Source organism: Phallusia mammillata, chromosome 6 (assembly GCF_965637545.1).
Source record: "Phallusia mammillata chromosome 6, kaPhaMamm4.hap1.1, whole genome shotgun sequence".
NCBI classification, from domain to species: Eukaryota; Metazoa; Chordata; class Ascidiacea; order Phlebobranchia; family Ascidiidae; genus Phallusia; species Phallusia mammillata.
In genome coordinates this window covers 24,136,251-24,161,485 of record NC_137257.1, presented here as the reverse complement: position 1 = coordinate 24,161,485, position 25,235 = coordinate 24,136,251, and the positions used below count along the sequence as shown (strand labels likewise).

Here is a 25,235-nt window from a genome sequence, read left to right as displayed (position 1 = left end):
AAACGAATTAAAATTCAGCATTTTCAATCTCGTTTGGGGCTTTTAATGTCATCAACCATCTGTTTCGCATTTCCCCCTCTTCGTTAAGTCAGCAGTAAACGGCGCGAATCGCTCACACATTAAGAAGCGCTCGATATTAGGCGAAACTTTGGCCAGATTGCAACTTGACTTTAAAGAACTTTGCATACTGTTAAATGCTAATGGGTTTGAGTTTTTGATTGAAATTTGGAAAACGGGGAAAATCAACCACTGTGTAAAATTGTTGATTGAATTTGTGCAAAAACTTTTTGTTTCTTGAGATTTCAGTACATTTTTGATGCTCAGCCAATCATATAAAGTTTAAACGCCAGGCTATGACAAAAAATATTGTTTATTTAGACTTGTCATTCAACTGGTACAATGCTAAACAAAATACTAGTTGTGTTTTCAATAAATTGTATTTTTTGCTGACCTTTGAATGACAAATTTGTTAAATATATAGACTTAATAAACAACACATCGTCAACATAAATACGTTTATATAAAACCCAAAAGGGTTTGAAAAAGACTTTGCAACATTTTCGTTCATTTGTAATTCGGTTGTACGATCAAACCGGTTTAAACTTAGTATTGTTGTGGTTGACGACTAAGCTGAGTTTTATCTGTTGTTGTCAATACTGTATGAGCTCTCAACGTCGTGTCGCAAGCGATTAGTGTAAACAACAAGGCGGTACTGAAGTTTGATCAATTCATAAGCACTGGTTGTATGTACGATTTTGCGCGCTAAAACGGGTTTTTGAACGAGCTTTGTGCAGCCAAGCATAAACCATTTTAATTTCATACGGTAGTGCGCACAAATCAAAATAATACATAAGTTTGATGCAGTCAGACAGAAGTTATTGTGAGCATAAACGGTCTAATAATCGAGTTTCGTGCAGTAATGTAGAACTCGTTGTTCACTTAAAACGGTTTTTTAAACGAGCTCTATGAAGTCAGACACAAGCCTTTTAATTATATTTAGGGTTGCAGCCTAAATGTGCGCACATTTTTCGAAAATGTGTAAGTGCCAAAATGTGCAAGTTAAAATTTGCGCACAGTTTTTTTCAACTTGTTCTGATCAAAATGCACGCTCATTACGCTTGTATATTTCTGCCCACATTGTGCAAAACAACATGTTACTTGGATTAATCGTGTTTACATTTAATTGTCTCGCAATTAAGCCAGAGTGTAGCAAGGCTGGGTTTATTATGTCACAATTGATCAATGGTGTAACCAAAGTTAACTAGATCACACAGGTTGCTGTTCGCAACAATGATATTATGACCCATTCATGCTTGAATTACTACCACAAACCTAGGGAAACCCTGAAAGTTCACAGAACCCCTGTGAGTATTGTAAGGAAAACAGCGGTTCCGCGGAACCCCGGTTGAAGAACCCTGCTTTAGATTGAGTAATAATACACACTGGAACCATCAGACGGTCACATGCGTCCGTTAGATTGTGACGTCACAATCATTGTGCGTGGGATTTGCCAATTTCCCGCCGTCGGTTTATTCAATGTGAGCCAACCTTTGCTGAACCTTCGATAATGCAGATTATTTGTAGGATCTCATTTTCAGGATATTCAGTCATTGTGGAAAGTTACTGTTAATGCACAATGGTTGGATTGTTTAACACTTTTAGAATGGAGGTTTAATTATTTTTCCTAGATGATTTTTGAATGCGCTCATTGTGTTCGCCAATGAGATTAAAATGATTTTTTATGAATTCGGGCCAGTGTTTCTGTTTCAAACAATGTTAGCTATACCTGCATATTGGCATATTCTGTGGAACTGTAAGTCATATGTAGAAGATTGGGCAAATGAAAGATGTTTATTAGACCTGAGAATGCTTTTACCCCACTCTTTGGTTCGTGTAACACGCGTACTAAGATATGTTGGGTCTCAAATTGCTTGCAGTAGTTGTTGAAGTGTTGAAGGAAACGAACCATATACTTTAGCCTGTAGACGGCCTTTGCTTACAAAGTTAACAAGCCATAAGTCCGCTGATATAGTAATACACACACATTGTCTTATCAGCACTAGGTTTGTCGACGTTTTTGAAATGTTGCATTAAAAGATTCATATATTTGATGTAGCAGACGGCTTCAAAAGTTATCAAACCTTGAATGCATATACCTACAGTAATATACACACGTTGTCTTTCAGCACCAGGTCCACAAAGCCTGTGCATAAACGTCACAGATATTCAGCGATAGATAAGCAATTGAGTAAGCGCATTCCGGAAGCATTCAGCTCTGAACGTTTCCTAGATTCAGTAGCAGTATAGCGAAGCGCCTATCGAATGTTTTAGAGCCATGGTGTTATGTGTGCTATGAAATCATCAGCTACCAGCGCTTACAGTCCGACCTGTTGCTCCATGTACAGCTCTTTGTGTGTGTGTCGTGACCCATAGAAAAGCAATGGCTGTTTACAGTTACCGAACTGCGCTGTCTTCACGCTTTACAATATAGTCTTGGTACAGGGCTTGACTGCTGGCACGAGAAAAGTATATTTAGAGCAACTTAGCGGAACCGGCTTGTCGTTAGACTGTTGGAAAAGTCATTGGAGTGTTTAACGGATAGCACAGTCAATACCGTTTGTTAAGCTATTGAAATTCAAAGCCATGGTCTTTAAACTTAAGGTTTTTATATTTTTGTGTTTTAATGTTGTTTTTGTGATGTTTATAGCTAGGGTTGAGACTGTTTGGAAATTTGGTGTTCTGTCTTTAGTTGACACAAAGTTGAGATTCAAATCTTGAGACGTTAGTTTTTCTTTGTTGCTCCAAAACAGAGGTATACAGAATTAGGTGTCTAATAACTGTTTTTTTTTTCGGATAAAGTATAATAACGGACAGATATACTTAGTTGAGCACGATGGTTCAGTAATAAAACACGAAATACTGCATGCCCAAACAGGACCCAAGTGCAAAAATCGTAAACACCGTTGTTGAGGTGTTGGATATTTTTCTTCACCGGCTTTAAAAGCCATCGCTTGGCTTCACAGTTTAAGAGCAGTTGAGTCGTGTAAAATATAGTGCTATGTATTTTTCATGAAAATGGTTGAGACGACCACACAATTTGCAAAAAAGAACTTTTTGCTTTTCCGTGTTTAGTTGTGGTGTTTAACGATTAGTAACATAATTTGCCAACACGATTTCTTGTTTGAAAACCACAATTTAGGTTTCAAATCAAGGACCTAAACATATACTGTTCTGCTAAATCCAGTAGTGAAGACGGTTAAATGTCTTCAATTCATTAGCTTTACTGCAAGCCGTCAATTTTAATTAACACCACTCGCTGAGTTTAAAGTCCATTTCCCACATTACACATATTAGTATTTAGTTCTTATATGGTACCAACTTCTAAGCTACGTAGTATTTTGTGTTGTGACTGTTTGGCAAAAGGTAACAGCAATTACGTTTCATATGTGTAGATTTGTAAGTAGTCTTAAGTAATAAACTGGGGTTGCTTGAATGTGACGTAAAAAGCATGATTATGACGTAACAACGTGGATTGTGTTCGTGGACAATCGTTGGCACTTAGCGGAAATAAATTTGAATTTCGTTTCAGTGCAGTGGGTTCATTGAAATTTGGTGGTTATGGAAACAAAAAGCAAATTTAGCGTACTTGTTAGAAGTATTTGTGAAATTTACTAGTGCCCAAATGGTTGTTTATGTTCTGGCGGGGAAAAATAGAAGAATTTCGAAGTCACGTTCAAACAATAATATTTTTTTAAATAAGTGCAGAGATCTATCCTCGTGGAAAATTTTGGGTTTTGCATCCAATAAGGTGTTTTTCGTTTTTTGAACACCGAACCCCAAAACAACAACAAACGACTGAGAGATTTTACCTATTGTTAAAGTTGGTGTATTAACGGTTGTATGTGAAAATCTGTAATGTGCTAAATACGGGGATTACAAAAATTCAATTTAAATTTCGTATTTTTTCAAACACGACCACCAACATCAGTTTAAGTTTTCTATATGAGCCCTTACAAGCCTTATACTGCGCACAGTGTTTCATTCTCAACCGTCACAAGCTTGATTCATGAGTTGCATGTAAATACGACGTTGTTATCACCCCTCCTGTTAGGGAAGTGATATATGCAAGTTAATAGGCAGTGTACAATCGCGGTGCTATAATCATCAAGTAGCTTGTGTTGTTGTACAGTAAGCGAGCCAAGTGTATTTTTGAACTTATTTACAAATCCGAAATATTACCAATATTCAAGTAACCTATCTAGGAGTATATTTAAGGAGTATGGTTGGTTAGTTAGTTCAGAATTTATTACTTTTTACTAAAAAAACGAGTAAAAACGTCCCGTGATAGTGTTTTTGGCGTTGTCGTGCCAAAAATAGTTTATTTTAGGATTTCCTTATGCGATTGAACAACCAGACTTACTTAAAAGCGTAGGCTTATGGTTTTACATGAAAATGTTTTATTATTGAGTAATTTGTTGTCGTTGAAAAAAAGTTGTGTTAGAGCACACTAAAATGGCGTTAATGTGGCAAATTATTGACCTAAAAGTGAAATTATTTGATTATTTCTACGCCCACCTTTAAGGGGTTGTTATGTAATTGCCCCCGTCACCTTTTGAACAGGATATGAGGTCACAAGGAAAGAGTTCAGTTGGGTAGACAGTGTTATGTGCGTCATAATATGATAAGACCCAGTCCGAAAAAACTTGGACAGTTTTTCTATATTAAAAAACATTTATTATTATTTTTCGTTTGTCGCGCTTATGGTGAATACTATGACGTCATAAATCGAAGCTTCAGACTATGACGTCATAAACGCGCGTCGCTTTCTAATTTAACCTTGCAGTTTTACAACAACAAAACTCACCACACGTTTTTCTTCAGGTTTGACGAATTGCTGACTCAGGTAAATAAGTGCTCGTTTCCGCCATCTAGCGGCCGACCTTCTCAGGAGCAAATCTCGTCGGCCGAGGACGTTTTTCTTTCCTCGACTCCACAGTCGTCCGCCTCATCCATTTCAAGGAAAGGAAATCAAGATCCAGCTCCTTACGTGTAAGCTGTAAAGGCTAGTGTGTTGTAAATTGGTAGTGATGATGTTAATAATGATGACAAAAGTTTAACGAGCTATTTTATATATAGTGGTTTTGGACCGTGTTTAAGTTTTTTTGTCTGTGGAACAGCAGTTTGTTAGACACGTTTCGTTTGGAAGGAGTACTTTAAACTATTTCACAAGCAAAAAGTTCACAAGAAACTTCATTTGTATTTTTTATAAATAAAAAGAAACTTATTATATACGTCCTAGACTACATTGCTTTGACGACTTGGTAATACCGCAATGAAAGCCTGAAAGGTTAAATTAAAAAATGTTGTAAAATCTCTTTTATGGTCATCTACTACCATTGCATTCAACATATATGTGGCATTTATTGTTTTATTTAATTCAAATTCCTTAGTTAAATATAAAATCCTTTTACAAGGTCGTAATGAATAGTGTGTAGTGCAGACACAAGTTGCAGTTTGCACAAATTTATTACTTTACTTTTTATGGAGAAACAGACAGACGACGTTACTTGAAGTGTAATTGTTGTGTCTCAGCCCGCAGGCAAAGTTATGTCATCACTTCAGTAAAGGTAACGATTATTGGTGTCAGTTGTTCCGCGTCATAATACAAGCTTCTGTTTTATCGGCAAGCAGCAGACAGTGTGTACATTTTTTGTTCAGGTTTATACAGTTTTTCGGAAGTGAATTTGTAAGTATTTCAAACTAAGTGAGCATTTTGCACTATGAACTCTTACAGATGGCATTTTAAAAAAAAGGAAACTATTTTTACTTATATTCACAAACTGATTACTCTTTTGTTTTACTTTTAAGTTTAAACCAAGGTAAGTGGGTTGTAAAATCGTAATTATGGATCTAAGTGTAGAGTGTAACGAGAAGTCGTATGCAAAAGTGTTTTATTTATAGCTCCGATGTTATTTATGCAGTGCAGCAGCTAAATGAATAGCAAGTCTGAATAGTGAGGTCCAGTTTCCGCTGACGTCAATCAAGCATACGTTTTCACTGGGTCACTAGTTATTGGTCATTGGTCAGAAATGTACGAGGTCCAGTCGTAATTCCAGCAATTGCTAAGGTTTGAAATGGACACTTTGTTTTTATCCGCCAGTTTAAAGTGTTGGGGTTTAGTTAAAAGTTAGGTAAGTGTCTGAAACATTCTTCGAAAGAGAGATTGTAGATTAAGTCTGTTCTGTTTATATATAATACAAAGTAGTAAGCTTATTAGAGGAGAATCAGGGCTAATTTCACAGTTAGGCACTGTTAAAGATAAACTAATTGGCTTATAGCACTTAATAATTGGAAAAGTTGTAAGACAAATGATTGCTTATGATCAGCACTAACAAGGCCAACCAGGCTTGTTGTAACATTTGCAATACTGTATTATCTGTTCACATACAAGAGCCTTTACTTTTTTAATCGAGTTGAACTTTGATTAGAAATCTCCACACCAAAAAAACATCCCGAACTTTGTGTTTTTAAACAATCACCACACAGTTTTATGTTCCATTTTGTCACTTAAATAGTTTAACAGGGAGTTATTTATTTGCCTAAAGAAAAAAAAAACGTTCTCTTTTATTTGTAGGTCGTATCGCCGTCGAGGTCCTTCTGCCAACAAGCGTCCAATTTCTATGCCACCAAATTACTACAATAACGCACTCAAGCAGAACGAAACACGTGAGCAACTACGACCTTTGAACTCGGGCGCTCCACCTGTCGAGTACAGGTCACGTGCACATTCCAGCCAATCACGACACGCCTCCGAGGACCAATATCGACTTCGTTATACTAGGTGCGATAAAGTTGATTATTTTGTTTTAAAAATGTCTGTTGTTTCAGGGTATGAACAGATGTAGGCATATATAGCAAACTTATATGTTAATGTAACACAGTGGTTCCCAAACTTTTTCATATTTTTTTCAAAACGGTCCCTTTGTCATTATTTCGAGGGCTCGCGGTCCTTAAGCCTAAATGTGTATTTCATAAAAACGAAAGTTGTTTGCAGGATTTTAGCTAGTTATGCAAAATTGCGCATAACAATCATCCAAAGACAGCATGTGACATCACAAACAGGACAAAAACATTACGATTGTGCGCGAACAATTGCATTTTTGATAGTTGTCATTCAATAAAGGCCATTGTTTCGCAATGGAGACAGTCGATTCTCAATTCTACTTTGATTTAAACTTATTTAGTGGCACCAACTGACGCCAAATAAGATTATAGAATTACTTCAACAGCTTCGTGGTCCCCCAAAATTGCCTCACGGACCCCAGTTTGGGAACCGCTGCTGTAACACTTGATCGAATTGAATTTACACACATTAATTTTTTTTCTACTTGTTGTTGATTCTACTTAAATTAGAAATAGTACAAGATTTCGATACTGGATGTGGGCATAGCAGCACAAGTTTTGGCAGTAGTACGATGGTATTAGCTGTGCAGTATTTTCAACATGTTTTACCACAAACATTTTTCTTGATTTTATAAATTGTTTATTTACTGCACTCAGCTGTAAGAAAGTAAATAAAGTTACTTTATCGTGTTTTTATCGGTAGTTAAGTACCTTTACGACTGTTGTTACATCACAGTGCTAAGAAGAGACAACTGCCTTCCAACCAGCAGTGGGCACCAGAGAACCAACGCCAAAATTCTTCGCGTCTCCGTCAGTTCAATGCCAATTACAACAATAATAACAGTCAGCTCCCCAACCAAGAAATAATTCCCTCTTCGACTGGGCGACCAAGATCATTGACGGCTCCCAAGCCACCGCCGAGATCCTCGTCAATATCGAAGCTGACTCATCGTTATTCCGCTGACGCATCAAGCTTACATCAGATTTGCCATCCGCGTCAAGCTTCACTGCCTACGCACGCAACCGTGCCGGCAAACATGTCGACCAATTTGGAGTGAGTATTCTTCAATTATATTTATTAAATTAATAGAGTATGTTATGGACAAATAACATAGGATTACCAGACGTCAAGAATTTCCCGGACATGTGCGGAATTTCGGCATAAAATCTGCGTCCGGAAAACTGTTTTTGACAAAAAGTCCGCGATTTTGGTATCTAGTAGCCTATATGGTCTCAAAGTGGCTGAAATTGCTTTCCTTGGGTGATTCAAGTACAGGGGTAAATGCCTTATCACGTTACTACACAAAACTAACCAGCTTGGCTTCTTTCTTATCTGGCAAACAAGGCTGTTTTAAAGCGCATTGTTGTCTATGCGATTTTTGATACACGATGCAATAAAACGCAATATGGCACCAGTTTCGTCTGTACTGCCTATTGTTTTTACTTTTTACAAGTTTAGAGTTCACTGATGTTTACTCTGAAACAAAAATAATCCATGAGAAGTTCTATCTACAGTGATGTAGACTTTAAGTTTTCAAACTTGTTTTTCAGACACAATGTGCAACAAAAACCTGCGATCGCAGAAAAACCGAGCAACTCAATTCAGTCCCTTCTTAAATCAAAAGTTAGCTCTAAAAGGAAAGAGAAAAAGAAGAGGACTCGGAGCGCGAGTACTCCCACTCTTCTCACTCCGGAGCAAAGAGAGGAGGCATTAGAAAACAAAACCGAAACTTCTCCGAAACTCTCACAAAAGTCATCATCACCAAAAGGGAGCTTGGATCGAATTAATAATCTCAAATCAGAGTTAAGGAATCAAGGAATGAAGATCAGTGTCCGCGGTTCTCCTCCTCCTGTGGCCAAAAAGTCCTCCCCATCTCCACAAATAAGGACTTCATCTCCTTTGAGATCCTCACCATCATCTGTGTCATCTCCTCCACCATTGGGAGGAAAATCTTCTCCAGAAAAGTGGATCTCGCCTGAAAAGAGATCAGCTCCTCGCCCAACCACCTCGAGTCCTCCTCCCGTTGCTAAGAAACCGAATAAGGAAGTCGTGATGCAAAGACCGGTTCCGAAACCAAGGAAGAGTTTGAAGAGGAATAAAAGCTTGGATCTGCTTAAAGATGAAGAGAAAGGTAGCTTTAGTGGTTTAACTTTTGTCAAGGATATTAAAGATAATAACATGTAGATTTTGTAGGAAAGAATAAACTGTGCAGTATTCGACATGATTTATTTTTTAAATTAGGTTGGCATTATTTTGTGCCATAAGCAGCAAGTTGTTACCCAACGATGAAACACGCCGTAGATTTTCCTTATTGCTTACATGTGCAAAATATTCTCTTTGGATTTTGTTACCACATATGATCTATGATAGTATTGTAGCTGCAAAACACAAACCAATTGTAAAAGTAAACTCTTCTTGCAAACACATCAATGGTCAATACGAAGCTGACATGTGTAGCATACATGGCAGGCAACAATGTTTGTGACCCGACTTTAGACGGCCTCACAATTGAGCTTGTGTAGCTAACTTTGTACAGTGCAAGATCCGGAAAGACCCCTGCCGTGGATTTGAATCCCAACGCAGGCTAGCTTTTTCTAGCATGTGTCTTGCCAAATGGAAATGCTAGGTGACCAGTTTGATTCGGTAAAACGCCTTTAATGCAGGCCTGGCTTACTATGATTTTAACTTATTTGATTTGAAAATTCCAACACCAAACATTAATTTATTTTCTAGCTCCCCCTTCCGCCCTTCTGTGCCGGTCTCAGTCCCAGGATACCGACACCCGTACGTCACAACATATGACGTCACCACCCCCGTTAATGACGTCATCTCCGAGACGAGAACAGCGAATCAACGGAATGATCGACCGTCTCAATATGTACAAAGTAAGATGAGGCTTAACAGACAATAAATAACATGTACATGTATTTTTCGTGTTGGGTAAATTAACAATTGTTAACTATTACGTTTACGCAGATTTAACTTTGTTTACTCTGGTGTAAAAAAAAAGTTTTGCTACAAATTTGTAATAAATATACAATACGTTTGTGGAGACGATGTCCAAAATACCAAGTCAGGCCAGAATCATGCTTATTTTATTGAAAGTTAAGCCTGAACCCGACCCGATATACTGTCCCGAATTACAACTATGTGCCTTCAAAGGCTACTGACTTCATACTCAAATACGTAATTGTTATATTTCGTCTTATAGAAAGATCCGGATCAACAAGTATCCCAACCCCAGCCACAATCTCCTGCATCTAGGTCACCTCAATCTACTCGAGTTTCATACACTGCAGCTATTGAAAGTAAGCTTCTATCTTAATGTGACATGCTATCGTTAAAGTGTATTGCATGTCGTATTGTACTATAAAAAACGGACGTTGTATTTATGATATATATACTGGTACTTATAGTCGTGAAAGCTACTTGATTAACTCATCAACTATACGGCAGTTACTTAAGCCTTACTTTGGACTTAAAACAATGTAATTGTTTTCTTCCCTTACTGTATTTTCCAGTATCTCAGCAGAAATTTTTTTTTGTTAAATTTTGAAGTTGTTTAAATTTAGCATATTTCTGCAATATTTTTACGCGCAGCTAACGAAAATATCAGGATTTTTGTCCTTAAGTCTTGAACTTACGTGTTTTTATTACAGAAATGGGTGAAATGGAGATAGCAGCACCACAAAAACAATCTCCTCGGTCTAAAAGCGTCCCACATTTACATGAAAAGTAAGCTAGTGTTTTAGTCACAACTGTTAAAAACTGACGGTAAAATGGGGGCTTTAATATTTTAGCACCTGGTAACAATAATTCCATTTTCTTACTTTTTGTATTGTATACATAATTTACAAGCCCAATTACAACAACTGATTTAGAACATGTCCTTTAGTTTATTCATATTAGCTATTCTTTTTTATAATGTTTCTTTCTTGACATTTTGTCCTTATCTATTCAAATGTATTTTGAATGCTTATTTGGTGACGAATTGTCGTTTTAAAAAAATGTGAAACAAGTTTAGGCCTGTTCACCACAAACTTAGATTTAATCCCTTAACGTAAGCTATGAATTATTTACGCCCCAACGATTAAACCCCCCTAAGATTAGTTTTTGATGCCGTTAAGCTGCAAAATATTGTTGTGTTAAGCGCCTGGTGGACCTAGCAGTAAAATGACCAACAATTGGTTTTTATTCAGCTCAGCATAGTCTTTGTGATGTTTTTGTCCAATTTGGGCCAAATTCTTGGAGTTGGATTCCAGTTTTTAGGTTTGTTAGAAGATCAGTTTAAAATTCGGATAATTGGGCGAAAACCTTTTAAAATCCGAAAATGATTAAGAAAAAAACTATCAAACCTGTATAGTTCAGCATATTTATTGCATTACATACGTAAAACACCAGTAAATACTCATAAAAGCTACTCCAAAAATTATCTAAAATTTTGTAACAATCACTACAATTCGGTTTACTTCTGTCAGTTAAAGTGGACAAGGTTTACGAAGAAATTTTACGAAATTTTAGGCATACCAGCGCAAAAACGTTAAGAACCACTGGTTTAGCGGAAGGTCATTTAGTGTTGGTTTTTCTTTAACTAATGAACTGTTTTCACGGGCTACGTGACCAAAGAGGTTCCTTATCCATTGTGACAATATTAAAACATATGTGTGCGGTAGATTAGTAATTTATCTTGAGGGTTTCCACGAACAGTTAATGTTTTGTTGTATTTTTTGTATAGCACTAAAAGTGGAAGTGTTAGTCAGAAAAAAGGCCCAAATTTTTTTTTTCAGAATTTTTTTTAATCCTTCTAAAAGAAGATATAGTTTGCTATTTAAAGAGGCGTTGTCGAGAACAGGTTGTAAAGTGCTTAACATGCCTAGTATAGTTGATGTACATTTCCTTTCCTTAAAAGGGCAGGAATGGTGAATTGTGTATATGTTTCGTTCTATTGAGCGCTGCACGACGGCGAAAATCTTGCTTATACGTGACGTAACAATTAGATTTGTACGGAATGTCAATGCAATTTAAACGTGAAACTGTTTTCAAGGCAAACCAAAGTCTTTTGATCCTTTCCTTATTTCCATTTTAACTCAGAATGTTTAACTTAGTTAAAGTCTTGGCATAGCATATTTGTTACGTCACTGATACCGAAGTGACGTCACTAAGTCGTTTGCTCGTGGACCTATGTGACAAAGTCGTGCACTTGAAATAACTCATTTCGTCATCCACCTAAACACGGCTATACACACATTGACTAACTCTCTAACCAGGCGCTACGTGGGCTTCAAAGAGCAACGCACCAAATTTAATTAACCGCGATTTTATTATAACAGTGTGTGACGTCACAATCAAAAAATGACTACGTTACTGATTGCTCTATCAAGGATTTTCACTGTTTTTTATTTGCACTAAATTAAATTGACCACTGGTTCTGTTGGACAATACTCGGAAGTCAAAATCGGCTCTCACTGCCCATATTGATGTACTTAAAACAAATACACCGCAGCTACCAATACACGTTATAGCAGTGATAGGTGCAAGCAAACTTAGTTAAGCTTGTTGGCTGATGCTGTGAACTGGAATGTCAAAGTAAGCACTTGTTTCCCCTGCGGCTAGATTCCACACAGCAAGTGGCGTCTTACATGGTTGTGGTAAACACTGCCGACTTGTAATCATGAATTTATATATGCTGGACATGCTTAGCAAGGCCTTAACGGTGTCAAACCGTTTTTATGCTTCACAAGCAAAAGAAAAATAGATTTTTGCCCAGTTTGCTATGTACAAGTTATAAAACTTGTCGTGGTGCTGCGCTTTTACATGTAGTATCTTTTGGTAAACCTGTTTGACAAGGTTAGTGCTACATTGCAGAAAAATAGTTTACAGTCATAGAAAGTGAGAACACAAAATTTGAAATCATTGCTTTGATACTTTATTTCTTTTGGTTTTTATAACTTGTATTGTTTAAGTTTTACATGTTTAAAAAGTTTCAGTCGTTTGGGGTCAAAATTATTTTAGGTGGAAGGTATATCTAACAAAAGTGATGATGTCAACTACAATACATAAACGTCTAAAATGGTTGAGCCGGTTAAAGTATGATTCACTATGTTAGGAGAATTGCCGTTCGACTTCAGTGGTGAAACATCAAGTCAGGCTGCTGACCCGCTAGGTTTATGTACTCCAGGTTTAAGGGTGTGGGGAACTGTTTTCGATGTTTGCTAAGGCCTAACCCCTCCCACCAGTGACATTTAGCTACAGGTTTAGGAGGAAAAAGGAAAACTTAAGCTAGGGTTGCGTTGCTTTTCAGAAAACAGATTTATTTGCGGTCTTGTAGTGTAATATGTATCGTTAAGATGAATTTAATCCTATTCGGTAGCATATTGAGTTGGATATGTATACAATTGGAATTAAAACTATGTTCATTAGTACCATTGGTCTTTTGGCAGTTGCTACTATCGCTGTATTTTTACTTTAACTGAAAGATAGATGCAACAAAGTCGTTTTGGTCATGTCCTTGGCACCAATGTACTTTCAGTTGGATTCAAACTTTGCACAGCGCGCAATTGGTGTGGAAGTAAATGGCGACTTGCGGTTTATCTAGTCAAACATTAACTTATTGTGCTTGTTCAGGCTTTTTCGTTCCTTAACAACTTTGAATCATATGGGTGAGCGAGGCCTTAGTTGACAGCCAAGATCTGCTTATATAACTGTATGAGCACACATTATGTTGTAAAAGGTCCCTATAAAAGTGCTTAAATGTGAATACAGGCTGGTCATTTGCAAATGGATGTAGTTGTATATTTTGAATAGCTTTTTTTTCAAGAGAAAAGTAGTGGTTTTAGGTAGCAAGGTAAATATGTCCGCTCTCGTATTGTGTCAGTTACTCAGTTTGGCAAATGTGCACTGTTTAAAACAGGAAGTTTTTAGGCAATTAAGGGACATTCCCTCACCGTTTATCAACCTTTAGTGTGCAGCTTATAACGTTGCTACTTTTAGAATTTAGCTCATAAATGACTTACCTGTGTAAAGTAGTTTAGTAACGAGCTTTGTATAGTCCAGGGATGGCGAACCTTTTTAGTTGAATGGGTCAACCATGATCTCAAAATTCGGAAAGAAAACAAAGTGGGTCACATATTTTATTACATGTCAATGCTAAGATGCTTGTTGCTGCATTTTTTCTGAAAGTCTTGTAATCTTAGGTAGTTTTCAGCTTAATACACGCTGCAGTCATATCTGAGCTGAGACGATTCTTGATTTTATGAAATTCTTGTGTGAAAACAAAGATGAATATGTTGAACCGAACAGCGTCAACAAAGTTACAACAAATCGTTTCAAGTTGTACGTTTAAATCAGGGGTGGGCAACCTTTTTAACACGAGGGCCACTTTGGACAATGCAATGCGTACAGGAGGGCCGCACATCAAATAAACACACATTCATATTTTTAGCTTTTACTGGAAGATCACAAGTACGAGCGTATATAAAATATCATAGCAGATACACATGTGGATGTTCAAATAAAAGTTAGTGAGAAGGTTGATGCTGGATTTTTTCAACTAAATTATCAATGTTTGGTTCCATGCTAGATGTGCATAGACGCAAACTATCAAGCAGGTGACGGTCAGTCAGATTACTTCTCAGCTTGTTTTTCACGTCTTTCATCTGCGAAAACAATTGCTCACAGCTATATGTACTTCTAAACATGCATACAAACTTTTTGCCAAATTGCTTCAAGTTGTAGTATTCCGCCACTGGTAGAGACTTATAAAAGTCAATGAGGTTTAGCTTATTAAAATTTTGTACAAGAATGTCATCCTCCTGCAGTGAATTCAATTCAAGCTGGATTTCTACAGGTGCAGAACTTATTTCACAGCTACAGGGGAGTGAAAGGACGGTCATGGCACTTCTTAAGCTTCGAAATTGTGTGAATCGAGATGAAAATTCCTCACGTAATACTGCCACTCTTCGAGCATAACCACCCAGGTTCTCATTGCTGCCATCAAAGACACCTTTTAAAGTGGGAAAATGGTCAATTTTGTGTTCACGCAAGCTTTGTTCATAGAGTTGAAGATCTCGCTCGAATGTTCGAAGGTGTTTGAACAATTCATGCACCAACTTGTTTTTTCCTTGCAGCTGGACAATAAACTTAGCCAATGCTTCTGAAATATCATTTAGGAAGGCCAAATCCATTAGCCAAGCAGAATCAGATAGCTGTGTCACATCCTTTCCTTTCAACTTCATAAACGTATTGATCTCATCTTTCAATTGCCAGAAGCGGTGCAACGTTGAGGCTCTGCTGAGCCAACGGACTTCTGTAAAGTAAATAACATCCCCATGCTCGCTCTCAAGGTGACCCAAAAACTCTCGGTGATTCAATCCTCGGGAACGAATGTAGTTTACTGTTTTTATTACTACTGAAGTAACATGATCCATTTCTATTACTTTAGCACACAAGTTTTCCTGGTGTATAATGTAATGCACTGCAACAATATCTGGTTTCAACTCCCGAACTTTAGCAATAACACCATTGTGACAGCCAACCATTGATGGTGCACCATCTGTGGCAACAGAAATACATTTATTGAAGTCATTAATCCCAATTTTTGTGTAAGGATGATTGAAGGCCTTCAAATATATCAATTCCTCTAGTCGTGCATTTCTTCGCGTTTAAATCAACCAGTTCTTCAAGTACATTAAAATCCTTGTCTACAATTCGAATAAAGACGGCTAGTTGAGCCGTGTCTCTGATATCTGTGCTTTCATCCAATGCCAGTGAATAGTATTCCAAGTCTTTCGTTTTTACCTTTATTTGATATTCGATATCTGAAGACATGTCCTCAACTCGTCTGACTACAGTGCGACGTGATAGAGATACTTCTGACACACTTTCAAACGCCAGCAAGCATTCTTTTACTATCTCACCATCTGAAAATGGCTTTTGGTGTTTGCTGAGAATCTTTGCTATCTTAAAGCTCAGCGCAGTATTAGTAAAATCAGTCTCAGATGTTCTGGTTATTACTTGCTGTTGTGCTTGCAGGTTCCTGATTAACCTGTCTGAAAGCTGCCTTTTCTCCTCCATGGTATAATTTCCATACTTTTCATTGTGATTTTTTTCAAAATGTCTGTTGTTCTCTTTGGGTTGAGCTATTGAATTCTGGCAGATTAAGCATATTGCTTTGCTATTTACTGAAGTGAATAAATATTTACCAATCCATTCATCATTAAATTTTCTGCATTCTTCTGCAAAAGTTCTTTTTTTGTTTAGTAGCCATTGCTAATGAGTTATTAGACTGCAACGCTGACTAACACTGTAAACAAGGTTTTGTCAGTGCTGTCTACCAGACAAGTGTATTGTGGCAGGACAATTGTTGCAAGTAAAGCTTTATGAATAACGATTGTGTTGTAATAGATGATTCCCTTTCGAGTTCAACTGCGTTAGTTTAGCGGTGTAGCATCGTACTTCAAACAGGAAACTGAAAGAGCAAAAGTTCCAACATGATAACCTCTCAAATAGACTTACTAAAAATTGCTGGAAGAACATGAAGGGCCGCACAAAAAGTGCAAAAGGGCCGCACGTTGCCTGCCCCTGGTTTAAATAAACATATTTGTTGCCTCACAATTGACTAAACAATCTGAATTTTAAGACAATAGGCAATCTGACAAAGGGCTTGAAGTTAACTGCTGTGTTGCTTTTTAATCTTGGAAATCTGGTAACCCTACCACTAGTAATCAGTATACAATTTTGAAACTACAAGTGGGTCACTGAAATTAACGTGGTGGGTCACATTGTGACCCGCGGGTCAGTGGTTCGCCATCCCTGGTATAGTCGAACAAAGGTCATGCTAGATTACGGATTACGACTGCTAAGTCATAATTTGCCGTTTTAAAATCTTGACAATAAACAAAAACTCCAAACGCTTATAGTAGTTGCAAAGTTTTGCTGCATTGAATTGTGACTCCAAACTTCGGAGCAGTGGTTTTCAAACGCCCTGGAAGGTAGTCAAGATAGCGAAAAAGTTAGTTATGGATTATGATTCCTAAATTTTATGACTGTTTGATTAACAAACAAGCTGTTGCTACCAGGCATACTGTATAAATGGGTATTGCTCTTCCAGTAGTTTTATTGCAGCATTGTTGGCGCTGTTTTTTTGTGAGTTGCTTTTATTGCTTTACAAGAACTTTGTGTTTTAAGATATTATCCTGATAAAGGCGTCTCGTATGAAACGTCGGTTGTTTGTAACAAGACTGCCTGAAGAACAATATTGTTTTATCCATGTTTACACTAATGTTGCGCTCATAAGTTGTGGCCATTTTATAGGTACACTTTGTGGCGACAAAACACTTTTTTAATCACTTTCTGCTGTGACAATTTGTATGTGATCAAATCCTCACTTTAATTTTGACCCTGTTGTGAAGTGATGTGTTGTCAACGACGCAAACGTTTTTCACGCTGAGTTCACTTCACTGAGCCCGGCATTTTTACCTGGTCCTGTGGGTTCTGCTTTACCAGTCTTGCGTAACCTCACCTATATATCACTGTGTCAGCTTTAACTAGCAACCCTCCAAATTGACTGCATTGCTGTCTTGTCCTCATAGTAGTACGAGTGGGGGTTATATTTATGTGATCTGATATGAATGCTAATCAAAAAATGCTGAGAATTGTGATATTTACGTTTTATAGTACTGTCTTGCTTGGCAAGTGCTGAGCCAAAAGAATGTATTAAATTTTGTCTTGAGATATCTTACATAAATTTTTATACAATCACCCTATTGCTAAAGCTTTTGCATAGATACGAGGTGTTAATGTTTGTTCATTTGTCACTAAGGGCGCACAATCATCAAACATTAACGAAATAACGTTTTCCTACTGTTCAAACAGTTCTTCAAACAAGCAACTAAATGGGCGTAGTTTACACACCCTAATTTTCTTGTCCTGGTGTTCTATAAATAAGCAAGGTTTCAGTTACGCTAGGACAATAGTGTTACTGACTAAGAAAACGTCTTTTGTTGTTGCCATTTTTTACGTAACTGGAGTCACATCATGGACTAACTTTATTTTTTGCTTTACGTGTTTACAGTTTTAGCTTCTGATAAGTAAACTGCTTTGTTTTTAGTCTTTAAAACTATTTGAAGAACTTTATTTAGATCACAAAGGCTGGAAGATTTACAGGTGTATTTGAAAGTTGTATATATGATAGAAGTGCGTTAATGAAAGGTGTTGCTAGAATCAGTTTTTGTAGATACATCTTTGACGATTCGTAGTGTTTGAAATAAATAACAGTCTAAAATCGAAGTTTGTCGATAACACTACTGTCGTTTTGAAGTGCAAGGGCAGAGGGTTTTCTATCGCATAGTTTTCAACAATCCCTACTGCTGTTGCTGTGTCTGTTTTGACGCAACAAGGAAATTATACAAGCACCGAAACTGCTAAACTGTCCAGCGAGTCTTTCCTTGATAGATTAGTTTCCTGCATCAGGTCCAAGACTTGTGTAAAGAATAAATAAGTTTTATGTTATTTAGCTGTTATTTGACAGTATAGAGCAGGGGTCACCAAACTTTTTTCACTGCGGGCCGGATAAGTTTAATAATAATTCGCGCGGGCCGGACAGTTTACATGCCCCAGCGCCGTCTTTCAGAACTTAGCCCGCAAGGCGATTTTGATAGGGGAGTCAACATATGGTCTTTGTATTATCCCATTAAAAATCTGGTGATGCGACTATTAAATTGTATAGTTAGTCTCATCTTACAAGCAATGCTATGTCACAAGTGACTAAAGAAAGCAATTGTTTGCGCACAATTAACACTTGTAGTCTTGTTTGTGACGTAACAAACTGGCTTTGGGTCAATCCTGGGCGTTGTAATCCCAAAAAACAAGGTAATATCAATTCTACATATGGCGACAGGAAAAGTAGATTTTTTTTAAATGTTACAAAGTTATCAATGCGATTTGACAAACCAAAAAATGTGGTCGCGGCCCGGATGAAATGACCTCGCGGGCCGGATCTGGCCCGCGGGCCGTAGTTTGGTGACCCCTGGTATAGAGTAAAGACCAACTATGGACCCAAATGTGAACATCTATGTTAACAGCCCTCTTGAAAAAAAGCATTGTAGCAGAGAGTTTATACAGTAGTCATGGTTGGTATAACAATATAATTTTGAGACTCACTTCTGGTATTATGTTACGTTGTGCTTGAATGAAGTCTTGTATGTTATGAAATTGACAACGTTGTTATTCATAAGGCAACAGAGTGTCTGGGTTACGTTTCAAGTCAATATTTTATTAGTTGTTGCAGTTTAAAGCTTTAGCCTGTTTACTTTGAGTGGGCAGTTATATTTGCGGTTTGTTTACAAAAGTATTTCTCATTAGTTTGTGGCGTATTTGGACATTGATATCGAAAAACCATGTTAAACACTAGACTAAACGTACTTCGTTTGCGTGGGTTACAAAAGGAAGTCTCTACAGCCTAGTTTAATATATTTGATCATTTATTACCACGAAATGAAACGTCGACCTAACTAAAATGCAAATTAATAAATGTTGCTAATCTTTTCTAAATCCGGCTAAAAGTGTTTTAACATGGAATGAAATGTTTTAAACTGTGATGTATTTTAGATCAGTAACGGTAGGAATATTGCTTGTCGATGCAAAAACATGCTGCGTAATTTTTCTTGTAATATTGAAAACAGACATACATGTATGTGCAGAGAATCAGGCTGGAATATTTAGAATATTTTACCTTCCAACACGGGAGTTTCTCAGGAAGGTGGTTTAAATCGGTTGTACGCCACTAACATACTCAGAATGTGCATACGTGTGTTTACATGTAATAGTGGAGGAAAAAATGGCACTGTCGTTTGACAGAAAACAGCAATATAGGAACGATGATACATAACCCTAGGACCTTGTAAGGTGCGCATGACATGCATATGGGTTAACTGCAGGCATTAAGGTCCAGCTATAACTGCCTCCCTACAAGTAAACAACTTGTGTACAGAACGAACAGGTCGCACACTTTGTAAACCGTCGTAAATATGTATAAGTTTTTCTTACAAATTTCATGATTTAAACAGTTACTCTTAATACCTTCAGGTACCTTATATATATATATATATCTTAGCCCACGTGTAGAAGGTTAAACAATCATGTTGTCAGAGGTTGAGTGACAGCAGTAGTTTTTCTATGCTGATGCTTCATTGTTTTGATGAATGCGGAACAGTTAGCACCGCGCATTGTGCAGTGCGTACGCCACCACTTCCGTTTCACTGCAGAGCTTAGATTGGCACAGCAGTTATTTGCTTGACAGCTTCCTAAAACAAAGAAGTTTTACGACCAAAATTGATGAATTTTTCTGTTTTGTTTTATTTCAAACTTAGTGTGGCGTATGTTAAAGAAAAATAGAATGCTGTAATCTGAAAGTTAAGAGGAGTAAAACACTGAATTTGGACTGCAAAGGCTGCTACCTTGGTAACATTACTGTTTTTTTACTTATAAGCCTAGATAAATTAACTTTGTACTGGTCGTCTGGTTAGTATTGTCATATTGTGTCGTGTTAAATTCGAAAACATAGCGAGTATGCTGACATACCAACGCATTATAATTCTTCCGGCAGTAACATTGGTTGTGCGTGTCTATGAGTATCAATATAATTACACATAGTTGAAATGCATGTTGTTCTTTGTTTTTTTCGGTAAGAGTTTTACCTATTCATGTAACAGACGTTAAACCTTTATATACGTCGTTTTTATCACGTTTAAAGTAAAATTTGCCAATAACAATAAAAACATATGTTTCAGTGCATCTTTTCTGTCGAGAATTTATGTTATTTGGCTATTTTACACTAACTTTTCATTTATGTGTTGGTAAGAAGCAGAAGTTCGGCTAGTTCAGATACGATGACAGTTAAAATAATGGTATACAAGGATAAACATTTCGTGTTTAGGTATACCGCGACTCTCTTTGAGAGAAGCTACCTTAGGTTACTTCCTCAACGACCTGTGTAAAATTCCCCTGAGAAACGATATAAGGTCAAAAGTTAATGATGTGCAGGCGGTGGTAAACCGTGCTACGACCTCCTGGTGAAACTTGTTCCTTAATTCCCATGAAACACAGTTCATGTAATCAGGAAAGCCTATTCTTGTCTAGTGCCTATAGGAACCTAAAGTCATTGTAATTAGCTGTGGAAACTTGTGAATGTAAATTTTTTGGACCTCTTCGGAAGTGTTTGCTAACAAGCCATTTGATTTTGTTTTTCAGTTTCGACGTGAAAATAGTTGCTGGTGTGCCCGTTCGACTTCGCAAGGTAAGTTAACACCACTATTTTTTGATTTATTCCAACAACGCAGCAACTTACACGAAGTTCTTTAATTTGTACCACCACACAAACCCCTAAGCTTTCGCTGAACTCCATAAAATTTATAGAACTTCGCCAAACTAACTTATTGATAGAGCTTATTGAACGTAAGGGTTAATTAAAAGTCTCAAGCTTATAGTTATATCGGATGGCAATTTAAATCTAAAACCGAAAAGTACAAACGCGAAACCCGCCTGAACCCTAATCCTAATCAAGCCTGTTTTATTCAAACGTGAACCCAAACCCGCATCGACTTAAAACTCTAGTTTTTAACATGGACGAATTGGTACAGAACCCTTTATTTTACATGTACGTGCAAGTTATATAAGTCAGCCTAAACATCGGAGCTTGTGTCATGTTGTCTTTAATGACGCAATGCATTAATATTGCATTGGTTCTAAGCGAAATAGAGTAAACATTATTTTAACCAAGGCCACTATGATGTTAACCTTGCAGTCACATAACAAAGAAATATATAAATATAGATTACTATGATTATGGCAACACTTGCAATAAAGTAATAATAGGATATACATCAATATTGTTCTGTGAAAACGTTTTTAACTGCTGTGCTTTGTTGATGATATCATATTAGTCTGTCGTGCTCTGGATGATTTAATGACAACTTGTTGCAATGATTGTAATCACTAAACAATCACTATGTAATACCGTAATAATCTCACTGAGCTAAGGCTTTGTATAAACTTTCCGTTTGAAAATAGTAAGTTGTGAAAACATATATAAGGGCTTGTATATATTGAACAGATTGTAAACTTGCCTAGTGTTTCCTAACTGACGAAAAGCCGCTCTAAATTTTCCACTATTACACTACATCCCTGTATCCAACTTAAAGTTGTGCGGTGTATTTGTTGCACCATTAATGTGTTCTATTGGTCAATGACATAACTGTGTGGTTAAAGAAATCCTACCTTTACGCCTCTTTTAGCCGGACAATAGGCCCCAACCGCCAGACACACTCATGCTAAGGGTGGTACTGTCAGAAACACCAGTGAGTTAACTGCTTATGCAACTTGGGGATTGACTTATTATTTGCAACCTGGAATTCCAGCGTTTGCCGTTATGACATTTTTTCGGTGATGACGACTTGTGTTTAAAACCGAGTACACTGAAAGTTGTGTCTTGGAAATTAATGGTGTTATTTTGGGATAGAAGATGAATTGATTTTTGTTTTTTCTGCTTCCTCCAATGCAGAGTGTACAGCGAAGCAAAAAGTCCAAGGTTATCTTTGCATGTTGTTTATTAAAACAATTATACGTCTTCTTTACTACTAATATTTCACCTAACTTAACAATATATTTTCACTCTCAAATAATTGTCAAAACTATGTTACGGATAAGAATGTTAACACTGCTTCGAAAAAAATACATACACAGCAAAAAATTCTTCATGGCAAAGCAAAAGATTGGCATTATTACAAACTATACTTTTCTACATTCAAGCCAATTCCAAGGTTTAACTTTTGAAAGTTAAATGTTTTTGCCCAAGTTTTCCTAAAAACAAATAACTAAACGTCGATAAAAAGCGTCAGTAATGAAATTTGTGTTAGCGTTTTACATTCAATCTGTAACCTTTCGCTTGTAGAAGCTTTCGCTGTCTTTTTCTGTTTATTTTACAACACTCAGTCTGCTTTAGACAGATTTTAAACTTTGACAAGTCGTTCCAATATCGAATCAGACTTCCTTTGCATTGACCTATTACTTGTATTGTACTTACACCAATTTCTTTCTTAACATTCCTTGAAAGCTTATGCTGCTTTTCAAGTTAAGCGTTTGTGCTAGATTGTGCTTGTCACGTTATCATTTGGTCTTTAACAATTAGTCGCATATACTGTGTTGACAATATATGCATTATAACATACCTTTTTAACCTTGACTTTCATTAAAATTTCTGTAAGCATCTTGGAATAGTTTTATGTTGTGGTAATTTGAGTAAAATGCGTATAGTTGTGTCACTATCATCATTAGAATACTTGCAAAAATATTTGCGTGTAATTTATAACCGAAAATCTTATCAATAAAAAATTGCATAATTCAAAGTTTGTCAACTTAAAACGAAAGTTTTACTGATTTTTATCTTTGCAGGAAAACTCCGACAAGAGTAGGGTCGGCAATTTCCTAACAGGTAAGCTCATTGGATTTTCTAACTGTGTGTCAAATGTACTTACAATAATTATGAATTATTTGTCTGGTTGTATTCGAATAAGGGGGATTTACAACGAATCAATTCGTACAATTTTCATTGCAAGTTAAAATGTAACGCCAAATACGTAAATAGCATGTTTGTTCTGCTATTATAACTTTGGGGTACTTTAAAATTGTTTAATTGAAAAAACATGTTGCTACACGGTACAAAATGCACTGAACGAGCTACTAAGCGTTTTTGGGCAACAATATTGACGATTAAAACTGTGGCAAAAATGTGTCAACCCGATAAAATAATAACTCTCATGCGGCCATAGATGTAAGTTCAGAAAAACCACTTAGTCGTTCACCCTTTGGTTTTAAAGATATATATATTTCGCTAATACAGCATCGTCAGTAGATTATTCAAATAGAATCTCATGCTACCACTCCCTTTTTGTTTACGAGCAATTAAGTGCACAATCCTTACTTCGATGCACGTAGACGACAATTGTTAAATGGGCGAGGAAACTTCAAAGTTGTGTCGTAAAACAATGTTTCTACAAGAAAGACTTTCACTTTGCGCAAGGTCTTTGTTTGCTTTGATGAAGAAGATTAGTTGGAGAACAGCACCTGGTTTGTACAGTTGTAATACAGTGCAGTATTTGATTTTTTGTAAGTGATACTTAAATAGAATCTTTCTTTGTGTGTAGTTCTTTTGCAGAATAGTATAATCAAACACTAGTATTAGACACTAAATAAGTATTAGATGCATAAACTAGCAGGTATTTCAAGATGTAGTGTATGAGATTGTGTGCTCCTTATCAAACTTAAGAATAAATACTGGAGTCATATTTAAGCATTGCTAAGCCGAAACTTTGCAATATGTTTAGTTGTATTGCATAGTTATATTAGGAGACTGTATTAGGCCGCTTCTACCACCAGGTTGACATGAACGTTGTAGCAGCTGTTAGCGTTACACACAAGTTAATCAGATCCTTATTATAGTCAGCGCGGTCAGTCAGTATTTAATTCAAGTCATCAATGTTGTGATGATTTGTGACAAAGTGTGGTAAGGCGACATTTTCAATATCAAAGTTTGAGAATAGGATTTCTGTAACAGTTACGATAGCACAAGTGCAGGTGAATATAGATAGAAAAACTTTTAAAGCAGAGTAATTCAAGGAGACGTTCGCTAAACCACCTCGTTTTTCATGTAAATGCTACAGTTTTGAGAGCTTACTGCAATGTTAAATTAAGTGCGTTTTAGTTCTTATTGCTTCTAAGAGGTTAATACGTGGCATTGAACTAAGTTATATGAATAAATAAAACAGTTATGGCCATGTTACTGACTGGCAAAATGCTTAAAAAACTTTGGTCCTTAGCTTCAAATTTACACTAAAACTGATCTTAGCAGCAGGTTATATTGTGCAGTTAACGTGTGTTTAATCATAGCCTTTTCTGGCATTGAAGTTCATGTATTTTCAACCGACATAATGTTTTGTAAATAAATGTTCGCGTGATCAACAAAAATGATGCAAACATGGGAGAGTATAAAATCCGTCTTCTGTCCTCCACCTCAATCCTCTCCTCCTACAGCCGAGATGAAGAGTCAGCGTCGCATCTCGTGCAAAGATCTCGGAAGAGGAGATTGTCAGGGATGGTTATGGAAGAAGAAGACAGCGGGAGGAGCCAATACCGGGGGTCCTCTCACCCAGAAGTGGGCGAAACGTTGGGTGGTGATCAAGGAAGGAGCGATCTACTGTTACCGTAGCAACGATGAAGATGACGAACGCAGAGCTGAATCCTACATCAGTCTTCCTGGATACAAGGTGCGTTGAAAGAT

At 36.9% G+C, this 25,235-nt stretch overlaps 1 protein-coding gene across 4 annotated transcripts in view; it reads left to right on the top strand.

Annotated features, from left to right (window-relative positions):
- Positions 1 to 25,235, top strand: part of LOC145232029 (uncharacterized) — a 44,678-nt gene that overhangs the window by 10,647 nt on the left and 8,796 nt on the right. For 2 of the 4 annotated variants that reach the window (XM_080096520.1, XM_080096519.1), the window contains exons 12-22: positions 4,882 to 5,049; positions 6,635 to 6,841; positions 7,640 to 7,957; positions 8,455 to 9,035; positions 9,638 to 9,789; positions 10,116 to 10,212; positions 10,564 to 10,639; positions 21,152 to 21,197; positions 22,195 to 22,257; positions 23,351 to 23,390; positions 24,989 to 25,221. In XM_080096520.1, coding sequence (XP_079952646.1) covers positions 4,882 to 5,049; positions 6,635 to 6,841; positions 7,640 to 7,957; positions 8,455 to 9,035; positions 9,638 to 9,789; positions 10,116 to 10,212; positions 10,564 to 10,639; positions 21,152 to 21,197; positions 22,195 to 22,257; positions 23,351 to 23,390; positions 24,989 to 25,221 — 1,981 coding nt within the window. Of the gene's footprint in view, positions 1 to 4,881; positions 5,050 to 6,634; positions 6,842 to 7,639; positions 7,958 to 8,454; positions 9,036 to 9,637; positions 9,790 to 10,115; positions 10,213 to 10,563; positions 10,640 to 21,151; positions 21,198 to 22,194; positions 22,258 to 22,460; positions 22,488 to 23,350; positions 23,391 to 24,988; positions 25,222 to 25,235 lie in introns of all 4 variants that reach the window. The other 2 variants (XM_080096521.1, XM_080096522.1) reach the window with 2 other exon arrangements.